Here is an 11,917-nt window from a genome sequence, read left to right on the forward strand (position 1 = left end):
AGGGCACGGGTTCAGCCTCGGGTATCGGGATGATGCTAGTTGGTGGGGCCATCGGGGCAAGTCGTGGGACTATGGGCCCGGATGCCCACGGCAGAGAGGCAGGCGGTGTAGACGGGACGGGTGTTCTAATTGCAAATGGGAACACCGTCTCGTCAAACCAATTGTGACGACAGATATAAACCTTCCCAGTTGAACGGTCCATGCACCTATATCCCCTAAAAGACGGGGGGTAGCCAAGGAAGACGCAGGGTGCTGAGCGATATTCCACCTTATGCCGATTATATGGCCTTAGGTAAGGATAGCACTGGCACCCGAAAATTCGAAGAAATGTGTATGGAGGAGACACTTTGTGTAGGCGAGGGTAGGGGCTGTCAAAGTTTAACACTGGTGTAGGAAGATAATTTATTAGACATGTGGCAGTTTCGAAGGCAAAGTCCCAATACTCAAGTGGTACTGAGCCTTCAGCAAGTAGATCAAGACCCGTTTCGACAATATGCCTATTACGACGCTCAACTCGCCCGTTTTGTTCATGTGTGTAGGCACATGACTGCCGATGATGGATACCCAGTGTTTGAAACATTGTATGTAATTTTCTGTACTCACCCCCTAAATCCGATTGGACACATTTGATAGAGCGCGAGAATTGTCGCTCTACCAACACCCGAAAAAGTTCAAAAGTTTTATAAACATCAGATTTTACCCGTAACGGATAAAACCAACAGAACCGGGAGTATTCGTCTACGAACAGTAAAGCGATTACCACTAGAAGAGACTACCGGAGCCGGGCCCCATACATTAGTGAAAATTAAATCTAAAACATTTGAACTAGATTTATGAACTCTATCTAATTTAAAACGGGACGACTTGCCGAGGTGACAAGTCGTGCACGACTCCGCGGATTGTGACTTATTTGATGAGACTGGACAATCTTTAAGAATGTGTTTCTGAACGACCCCATGCGGGTGACCTAGCCTTCGGTGCCAAACGTCTTGTGTGGCCCGGGAACTGACGAACACAAACTGAGTGTTTGACAACGGAAACTTGTATAATCCCCCGGAAGTTGGTCCCTTAAGCAGAATGTCCCTGGTTTTGGAATCCTTCACAATAAAACAGTCATTATGAAACTCAAAGTAAACAATGTTTTCTTTTGTAAATTTTTGTACGGAAAGTAAAGGGACCGATAGACATGGAACATGTAACACATTGGACAAATTTAAACACTTTGACACGGACGGGATCGATGCATGACCGACACGTGAGATAGTCAAACCTGCGCCGTTCCCGACCCGTAACACATCAGGCCCGTTGTACTCATCCGACTGAGACATCATGCTTGCGTCCGGCGTGGCGTGTGCGGTGGCGCCGGTGTCGGGATACCATCCGTCCGCCAATGTAGCCGAGGGGGTCGCCGGAAGCTCGCCGGCGGTGGCAACATGAGCTTCTGTCGGCGGCTGTGTTGTATACCGCTTATAGCAGTACACCACCGTGTGGCCTTGAGCACGGCAAATCTGGAATCGTGGAACACCACGACCATTCCGGCCACCTCTGCTCCGGTTGTTCCGGCCGTTACCATTCCGTCCACCTCGCCACTGCTGGCCCGAGCCAGAGTTCCTTCCGCCGTCACCACTGGATCCGCGACCACGCCCCACGTATAAGGCCGTCGGATGGCCACTGCCGTCATCACCTACGGCCGAATAATCATCGGATATGATGAACTCCTGCGCCGTTAAAAAATCGGCCAGTTGCGGGAGGGAGACAGCACTGTTGGTGGCGGTAAGTGAAGCAGCCAACACCCTCAGGTCTTGACGCAAACCCCGCAGAACATATAGGTTCTGCTCGGTGGATGATAGAGGCCGTCCGGCTTGCACCAATGCTTCCACGAGAACCTCGGCACGTCCCAGGTACTCGGCCGTTGATTGATTCCCTTGTCTCAGCGTCTGGAATTAGCCTAAGAGGCTGAGACAGCGAGCTTCGGTGGAGGATCCAAGCGAGGAGGTGATCGACTGCCAAACCGCCGCAGCTGTCTCTCGTCCGACTGCTAGGTGAAGCACTTCATCGGACATGGAGGAGATCAGCATGGATAAGATGGACTGGTCCTGCAAGACCCAGGCCTTGTACGCGGGGTTGGGTACGACTGCCGTAGTTGTCGTCGCACCGGAGCCCGACTCGCCGGAGGAGGCAGCGGCGATCGTCGATGGAGGACACGGCGTCGAGCCGTCTACGTATCCCAGTAGATCCTACCCCCGGAGGAAGGGGACGAGCTGAGTTCGCCAGAAGAGGAAATTGCGGCTGTTGAGCTTCATGGAGACGTGATGGTGTGCGCCGGAGAGGGAGACGCCGGTCACCGGCGATGGGGAGCCACCGGCGGTCACTGTACGTTCAGAGGAGTGCGATGACATGGTGATCGGACGGTGGTGTTTTGGGTGGAGAGAGAAAAAGGATCGTAATCCTATCTGATACCAAATGAGAGTTGAATTATCTGAATAGTTACAACTGAATGAGAATACATCAGAAATAAAAGATAACTTGACGTGAAACTCTCCTATCTAATAGAGAGCTCAGGTAAACTAAATCTAAACCACACAAATAAAGAAATATAAAACTATATACTATAACATTTATTAACAGACACAACAATCATACTCACAACGTGTATAGCCAATTTGAATCATGTAAGCATCAAACCGCTTGTACCACTGCCGTGGAGCTTGTTTCAGCCCATACAATGACCTCTTGAGTCGACAAACCATATGCTCACCTTCGGGTTTAACAAACCCTTCTGGTTGCTTCATGTAAATTTGCTCATCTAGATCACCATGTAGAAAAGCAGTTTTCACATCCATTAATGCAAATCCCAAATGGCTACCAAAGCAAGTACTAATCTGATAAAAGTATGTCTAACAACAGGAGAGAAAACCTCATCATAATCTATCCCCTTCTGTTGAGAAAACCCCTTTTTCGCAACTAACCTAGCCTTAAACCTTTCCCCTTCTTTTTCTGATACTAGTGGCTTCTTCCTATAGACCCACTTGTACCCTATAACCTTCTTTCCTTGAGGAAGTTGAACTAACTCCCAAGTATGATTCTGATGTAAAGACTCCACCTCCTCAATCATATTTGCCATCCATTTATCTTTTTCCTGGCTAGAAACATCCTCTTGAAAGGTAACTGGATCATTATTAGAAACAAGAATTGCAAAAGAAACCATATCCTCAAACCCATACCTACTAGGTGGTTTGACATTGGTGCGTCTCGGTCTATCTCTAGCCAAACTATAATCTTGTAAATTTTCTGAACTCGAACCTGCTACAGATGTAGAATCTGCAACTTCTTGAGTCTCAATCGTAGATGGATTAACTACTTTCTCACTCAAAGGTACACGATCTATATCCACTTCTACTGAGCTAGAACCATCAACTAGTGTATTTTCTTTCTTTGGCTGGAACATGAAATTCTCATCAAACACTGCATCTCTGCTAATCACCACTTTTTTTGTTGCAGGATCCCAAAACTTATATCGTTTTACACCTTTCTTGTAACCCCAAAAGATGCACTTCTTTGACTTGGGATCTAACTTTGATCTCTCAACACCTGGAATAAGAACATAGCTAGGACAACCAAAAACTTGTAAATGATTAAAACTTACAGGATTACCAGACCAAACCTCCTCAGGAACCTTGCCACCAAGTGATGTCCGTGGTGATATATTGATCAAGTAACATGCCATGTTCATTGCTTCTGCCCAAAAACACTTAGAGAGCCCAGCATTCAATCTGAGATACCTTGCTCTCTCAGCAATGGTTCTATTCAGCCGCTCAGCAACACCATTCTGTTGTGGTGTCTTACGCACTGTATAGTGCCTTTGAATTCCATGTTCTGCACAGAATTTTTGAAATTTTTTCTCAGTATATTCTGTCCCGTTGTCAGACCTCAGGTACTTGATTTGTCTTCCAGTTTGGTTCTCAACCTCAGCTTTCCACAACTTAAATTTCTCAAACACATCAGATTTATGTTTCAAGAAATACACCCAGACTTTCCTAGAAAAATCGTCAGTAAATGTAACATAATATCGAGAGCCACCCATTGAAGGTTCCCTGGTAGGTCCCCAAACATCAGAATGCACATAATCTAGAATCCCTTTAGTTTTATGCTGCCTAGTAGAAAAACTGACTCTAGTCTGTTTCCCAAGGACACAGAACTCACAGAAATCTAGCTTACAACATTTAACTCCTTTTAACAGATTCCTTTTGTGCAAATCAGACAAACTACGTTCACCAAGGTGACCCAAACGTAAATGCCACAATCTAGTAGTATCATCACTAGACTCGATCAATAGAATGTGCTCCACTTACAACAGTACTACCCAATAACCTATAAATGTTCCCTATGGTCCTTTTCCCTTTCATCACAGTTAAAGCACCCTTACTAATTTTAATGGTTTCCTTATCACTCTCAGACTTATGAATAAAACAATTAGCATTCAAACTGCCAAGAGAAATCGGGTTCTTAGTTAATCCCGGTATATGTCTGACATCATGCAAAGTTCTGACAATATCATCATACTTCTGGATGTTAACATCTCCGATACCTATGATATTATGACATCTATCATCACCCAGAAAAACAGAACCGAAAGTACCTGACTTATAGGTTCTGAACCACTCCCGGTTAGGTGTAATATGATAAAAGCATCCTGCGTCTAGAATCCATGCATCTGACAACTTACTCGATGAAACTGCTAGAACATCACCTTCACTATAATCTGAGTCATCAGCATGCACCACGTTCGCCGCCTCTTGTTGTTTTTTCAACTTTGGACAATCTCTCTTTATGTGCCCAATCTCATTACACTTGTAACACCGGATTTTCCTGCTATTTCGGGACTTAGACCTAGAGTTTTTCCTCCTAGAATTACCCTTCTCTTGCTTCCTTCCACGATCCTGACTCTCTTTAGCATACAAACTTTCACTAACAGAACCATCTCCTACACTCTGCATGCGCTTATTATGAGCCTGCAGAGCCGTAAAGATCTTGCTGTATTAATCGTGTTTTTCCCGTATGTTAGAGTAGTCACCAGATGTTCAAAGGAAAGAGGTAATGAACATAGAAAGATCATCGCCTTGTCTTCATCATCAATCTTGACATCAAGCCTGGCCAGATCTGAGATTATCTGGTTAAAGACATTAGTATGATGCACCAAGTCTGAACCCTCCTGCATCTTAAGCCCATAAAGCCTTTGCTTTAGATACAGTTTGTTCGTTATGCCCAGCTTCTCCTCGATCCGGGCCTTGGAAACTCCCAGCAGACGGCCAGTGGCCCAAAGAAAGGAAAGAAGAATGGCTTTTTGGTCCCTTTCGTCCAGTGGTAAGCTAACCCTTGTCCAGTGCCTGGCAGAGCTAAGGGGGCCTCCAATAGCATGCTCTTACTTCGTCTTTCCGCCCATTAAAGCGGTACGTGAGCTGGGTTCAGAACGTCGTGAGACAGGAACTCGGCAAAATGACCCCGTAACTTCGGCCCTTGCTTGACTCTGTCCTCCAAGAGCGGGAATGCCTACCAGAGATTTTTCCATGAACTGAGTTTCCAATTTATCCCAAATTTCTTTTGGGGCTTCTAGGGCCATAACGTGATACACAATTCCATCATCCAGGCATAACCGAATGGTTCCTGCCGCACGCTCCTTCAAATCCTACCAATCACCCTTTTCCAGATTAGCTGGCTTTTTCGCCTTCAAGGTTTTCAGAAGACCCTATTGTGCCAACAAATCCTTTACCCTAGATTGCCATAACCCAAAATTCCCTGTACCATCAAACTTTGATACCTCGAATTTTGTACTTGAACTAGTCATCTCAACAGTGCTCTGATACCAATTTGTTGAGATTAACAAGAACAAGAAAAATAATAATGGCTGAAAGTAAAGAAGACAAGATTTACGTGGTTCGGCAATGTTCCTACATCCACGGGAGTGAAAGTATTCTTTTATTATTTGTGATGGTGATCCAGGTGATGAGATACATTCAATATATTTATAGGCATCTAATCTCCCTTTCACTCTTATTCCTTATATGAGACAAACTCATATTCCTAATCCCTATATGAGACAAACACAACACTTGTCCTATGAAGCCTAATCAAATCAATGTGAGTTTTTTTGTTTTTTTTTTTTATTTTTTATTTTTATCAAAACACTTGATTTGTTGTATTCACTGTAATTGTAGAGTGTGAACTAATTATAGTGAATTTCTTCGTGGACGATAGGAGAAGAGTGTGGTAGAAGGATTACATCACCTTTGAACCACTATAAATTTATTGTGTCTTTACTTTTCACACATTTTACTTTAATTTACTGTCATATTCCATCTCTTCTTTCAAAGATTTCTTAGAAAATCCTTTATTCCACTAAGTAACATTTGTTTAACTTGTGAAACTTCTTTTTGACTATATAGTTAACTGTTCACCATTACTTTATGGAAAGTGTTAAAAATTTAACTTAGTCTGAAAAATACTTGAAGTGCAAATTCTACTTTACGTTAAAAATCCTTAAAAGTCTATTCACCCTTTCCCCCTAGACTTCAATCGAGACCATCACATTGATAGATGTCTTCTATGCAAATCTTGTTTCTAGTATTGTATTAAATAAATTAAAGTAGCTTCAAGATGGTACTTAGCTTGAAGCTCATAAATAGTGGCATGATATAAATGATCAAGTGATTTTGAGCAATGAGTTCAAAATTAATCAATCTAAAAAGTGTGTATATAGCAAGATTACTATCCAAGGTTAAGGGATTATTATATTTGTATATGTGGATGGGCTTATTATTTTTTATATGTTGATTAAATTTATCATATAATAAGAAATTATAGACAATTTATTATTGAAATACATTATTTACTAATATTAAAGTAGATATTCATGTTTCCTTCTTTAAAAAAATAGAGAGTCATGCACCCCGTAGTAAATTGGGGAGAGTGCGCGTTTACAAATTTCATCTAATGTGTGATCCCTAAGAAAAATGTGCCTGAGATGGAAGGGGATATGAGATTGATTGCTTTGAGTAATGTGCTTTATAGAATTATGGCTAAGATGATAGCCATCCGGATGAAACCACTTATGGGAAATCTAATCTCGGAATCCCAGAGTGCGTTCATTCCAGGAAGATTAATTACATATAATATTTTGATAGCTTCAGAGGTTGGCCACTTTTAAAATAGAAAGCAATGCGGTAAAGTTGGGTGGGGAGCTTTAAAGTTGGATATGGCAAAGGCGTATGATAGAATGGAATGGCTGTTCTTGAGAAGAATGTTGGAGGTAATGGGGTTTGATAAGGGGTGGATTGACCTAATTATGTTGTGCGTGACAACTGTGACATATAATATTGTGGTAAATGGTGCGCCTAGAGGACAAATAATTCCAACTCTGGGTCTCAGACAGGGTGACCCCCTCTCTCTCTATTTATTCATTATTTGTGCAGAAGGGTTATCTTTACTTTTACAGAAAGCTCAATTAGCAGGGTCAATACACGGATGTCGGGTAGCTAGAGGGGCCCCCAGTATCACACATTTTCTTTGCGGAAGATAGTCTATTATTTTTTAAAGCGAATTTCCAGGAGGCCAGTGTGATTAAACAATGCTTAATGAGGTATGAGAACCTGTGTGGTCACATGGTTAATTATCACAAATCTAATATTTGTTTCAGGAATACCACATGGGAAGATAGAGTGGTGGTGGCGAGTTGTTTAGGAATGGACCAAGCCCCCAATTTTAGAAAATATCTTGGTCTACCATCGTTCATTGAGAGGAATAAAAGGGCAGTTTTTTCCTATGTGGAAGATAAAATCAGACAGAGAATTGGGTCGTGGAACAAAAAACTGTTGTCTTAGGCTGGGAAGGAGGTACTTTTGAAAAGTGTGGCCCAATCTATGCCTACCTTTTCAATGAGTATTTTTTTGCTACCTGAATCAGTTTGTTTGTCTATTGAGAGGACAATGAACAAATACTGGTAGGGGAAAGGGGTGGCTAGAGGAATCCATTGGAAGGCTTGGGACAAGTTGTGTGCCCCTAAGAAGTATGGGGGATTGGGTTTTAAAGATCTTCGTTCCTCTAACCTGGCTATGTTGGGGAAATAGGCATGGAGATTTCTTACTGATCCTACCTCCCTTGCAGCTAGGATATATAAAGCTCGTTATTACCCGGCAACCTCTTTTATTGATGCTAAAATGGGAAATTGCCCAAGTTTCTGTTGGCGGAGTATACTGGCTGCACATGATATGGTTTGCTCTGGGGTTCGAAGAAGGACTGGAAATGGGAAAACAACTTTAATCTGGGGTCACCCCTGGCTACCAGATAATCATAGCCCTTTAGTGCAGACAATAATGCTTGTGGAACTGCGTGAAGCTAAAGTAGCGGGTTTGATTGACCAGCAAACAAATTCATGGGATCCCCATATTTTAAGCGATTTATTTGAACCAGAGGATGTGACTCGTATATCTAGGATCCCTATTAGCCCGGATTATGAGGACTCTTGGTATTGGTACAGGGACCAAAGGGGAATATATTCTGTTAAGAGTGCATATAGGCAGATTGTTGGAGATTTTGAGCATAATCCTGGTGCTTTTGATAAATGGATTACATTATGGAAATTGAAAGTTCCCCCGAAATGGAAAACTTTTGTGTGGAGAGCTTTATGTGATATTCTCCCTACTACGAATAACCTGATTATAAAGAGAGTGGAAGTGGATCCAACATGCCCTATGTGTGGTTTATCTCATGAAGATGTTATGCACACACTAGTTTCTTGTGATTATTCTAAATTAGTGTGGAATATTTCAGAATTGCCTGTTACAAATATTGTTGCTCGTTCATTCCCAATATGGCTAACGGGTGCTATGGAAAATTTAACAGAGGAGCAATTTGGCATGACGGTTGCAATCCTTTATCACCTATGGAGCGCCTGAAACGACGCCGTATGGAAAGGGGCTTTGGCACGACCGACCGGTGTGTGGAGGCGGTCCACTGCCGCGATGGCAGCGTACGCCCAGGCACACTACCGAGGCTAGAGCCGCAGCATGCCTACGGTGGCGCCAATGCCACATGGCCGACCACGTTGCTGTTTCGATGGGGGATACCGCCCGCACTCGGGCGACGCAACATACGGTGTAGTGCTTTTGCATCCGGATGGCTCGTTCAAAGCGGCAACAAATGACAAGCTTCCGGGTTGTTTCTCACCCTTTATGGCAGAGGCACTTGCATGCAAGGAGGCTTTATCTTGGCTCAAGGAGCGTAATGAATTGGACGTGGATCTCTTGACTGATTGCTCAGAACTCTGAAACCACTTACTCTCCAGTCCTACGACCATCCTGTCTTATGTAGGGGTGGTGGAGGACCAATGCCGGGCAGCTATAGCCCTTTTTTCATATTGCTCATTGAATGTTATTGCTAGAGTAGTTAATTTACATACTCATACTTTAGCTACGGTAGCTTTTGATCAGGATCACTCTATGTATTGGGACTATGTCCCCTTGACTTTTTAGCTTCTCTCATTCATTAATATATGCCAATGTCTTTTGGCTTTCAAAAAAAAAAATAAGTGCACCCCATTGCCATTCATATTTGATACGAGTACAAACTTTTAAAGTAATTTTCTACTGAAGTTGTAAATAATATTTAATCATTGGATAAAATATTTTACCGGATATTATATTTGTCTATGAGTCTATGACTAATACTCTTATATAATTGTAACACCTAATTATTTTGGCCATGTGCGTTTGCAGAAAATACGAATCAAAATTTATTTGAAATAAAAATTAGCACATAATGTAATAGAAATAAACATGGATTTCAATAACATTAAAAACCATATCAAAGCAAATTATACCACTTCTTCCATTTTCAAGTTCCCAAATATGATCACCTAGATAGAACCAGCAAACTCTTCTATCTCTTCATATTGATCAAGCGCGGCCATGTAACCTTCTTCCATTGTCACCCACGCATCTACACCGTCCATACTCTTATTTCCGGACAAGAGAATGAAGTTTTTGAACGGACCCATTGGAACACTCACGTGCATAGGTCTCCCCCACCCAAAATCCACATCATACAATGGGAAGTTACATATGCTACTAAAAGAGTACTTATCAAAACCATCATCGTCGTATGGCTTTTGTCCCCCTTTTGTGGATTCATATATCTCCAAAGCCAACTCGTTTTCTTTGATCACGTCTTCCCCATAGAGCCCTTGTTTTCTCTTCCTCAAGTCGGCTACTAACTTCGCCACGTCCATTTCGTCGTCGTGTGTTGTTGATATGGAAAACGTGGAAAGCAAGTTTCCGGCGGATGTTACGGCTAAGCTCTGCGGCAGAGCCAGTGGTCGGATGTTAGCGTAGTGGAAGAGTTGGGATGGTCGGAGGGTGTCAGAATCTTTTCGTGTTTTCACTGCCGAGACAATGCACTTATAAAGAAATGCACTTACAACTTCAGTGCGCGTCGGATTTTGTATCCCCGTTTTGGCTTTTACCTATTTAGAATTAAGAACATAAGTATTAATACTTAGAATTAAGAATGTAAAGCAATGTGGAGATTATGTTCAAAATGAACAGATCTTTTGTGACCACGCACAAGAGTTATCATGATTTATATTCTCTCACATGCTATGTCCCACTGAAGTGTTTTTAAGATTATTTTAAACTTTTTTTTTTTTGTATTTAATAGTACTTTTAATATAGTTTCTAAATATATAAATTTTATTTACTAATACTAAACTTAATATTATAAAAAACTGAATTAAAAATAATTTTAATCGAACTTTTATAACCAAATCAGACAAACAAAGTGAGATTGAGAGTGTAATTTTTAATTAAAATCTAAATACTCGTTGATAAGTTGTAAGTAACACATTTTAAACAAATCTATAATTAACTTTTTAACCAAAATGGAAATACTTTTTTTTTTTTGTTTCTATATGGAAAATATTTTAAAATAACAAAGTTTAAAGTAAAAAAAGAATCATTTTTAAGATAAAAGTGATTCTATAGAAAAAAGAATTTCTTTATTTTTAATCTAAACTTATTTTTGAGCTAAATATCTGTGGTACCTAATAGTAAAACATACCATGGCTTTAAGGGAGTTTAGCTTAGAGGCAGAGAAAAAGTATCTCTTTTGGCGACAATGTTGAGTTTCCGCCACGATCACCGGGGTGGGCAACGGAGGGCTTTTCTCCGGCGGCGGAATGACAGAATCCCTGACAAAATTTGCAAACGGTTTGACGTGGGGGTCACGCGCTGTGGCAGCCCAATCGTTGATGAATTTGGTGGCGGTGAAACCATCCCCAATCTTGTGACACAAGGAGGCGCTGACTGCTATTCCTCCACATTCGAAATGGCTCACTTGAGCCACCGCTAACTTCTCATAACAGTTTTTCCAAGGCAGTTCCGCCGGGAAAACTATGGACTGTGTGTGTTCGACATTATCTAGAACATCGGACATGGGGCAGTGGATTCGAACCTCGTAGAACTCGACTCCTGTGTCATTGCACTCCACGGAGGCGTTGTCTCTAAGAAACCCGGCGTATGGATAGTACGATGTAAGAGTTTTCGATAGAGAGGTTTGCATAAGCTGAGAGATATTATTGTTGGTCGTCGTTTGTTGGGGTTTAGAATAAAAGAAAGCAAAGGGGATGTACATACTGGATAAGGCTTGATCAATGTAAGAGAGGCTGTGGGTTCTGAGGGAAGTTGGGGTTGGAGACGACGGCTTTACAATATTCTTTTCAAGAATGGAAACCATTGGAATTGGTAATGATATAATTGCCATCTTTTGGTATAAGTGGAAAAATACTCAGATGAAGAATAGGCCGCCGCAGGTAGCTGTATTTGACAACTAAAATGTATGCTATTTATAGAACGGATTATTACAAATG

At 41.8% G+C, this 11,917-nt stretch overlaps 1 protein-coding gene across 1 annotated transcript; it reads right to left on the bottom strand.

Moving 5' to 3' along the window:
* Window positions 1-9,768: 9,768 nt before the first annotated feature.
* On the bottom strand, window positions 9,769-11,849 carry LOC109183505 (acylsugar acyltransferase 3-like). Its single transcript, XM_019333609.1, has 2 exons — window positions 11,110-11,849; window positions 9,769-10,516 (listed from the first exon to the last, which is right to left on the bottom strand). The coding sequence occupies exons 1-2, from the start codon at window positions 11,809-11,811 to the stop codon at window positions 9,911-9,913; spliced, it is 1,308 nt and encodes a 435-aa protein (XP_019189154.1). The 5' UTR covers window positions 11,812-11,849; the 3' UTR covers window positions 9,769-9,910.
* Window positions 11,850-11,917: the final 68 nt, after the last annotated feature.

The sequence above is a fragment of the Ipomoea nil genome, unplaced genomic scaffold (assembly GCF_001879475.1).
Source record: "Ipomoea nil cultivar Tokyo-kokei standard unplaced genomic scaffold, Asagao_1.1 scaffold1129, whole genome shotgun sequence".
Classification (NCBI taxonomy): Eukaryota; Viridiplantae; Streptophyta; class Magnoliopsida; order Solanales; family Convolvulaceae; genus Ipomoea; species Ipomoea nil.

Bases quoted from the DNA above. Each gene is read 5' to 3' on its own strand.
- LOC109183505 (XM_019333609.1), bottom strand. From the start codon at position 11,811: ATGGCAATTATATCATTACCAATTCCAATGGTTTCCATTCTTGAAAAG. The intron at 10,517-11,109 runs GTATGTTTTACT...AATTCTAAATAG, and splicing joins TAAACTCCCTTAAAGCCATG to GTAAAAGCCAAAACGGGGAT.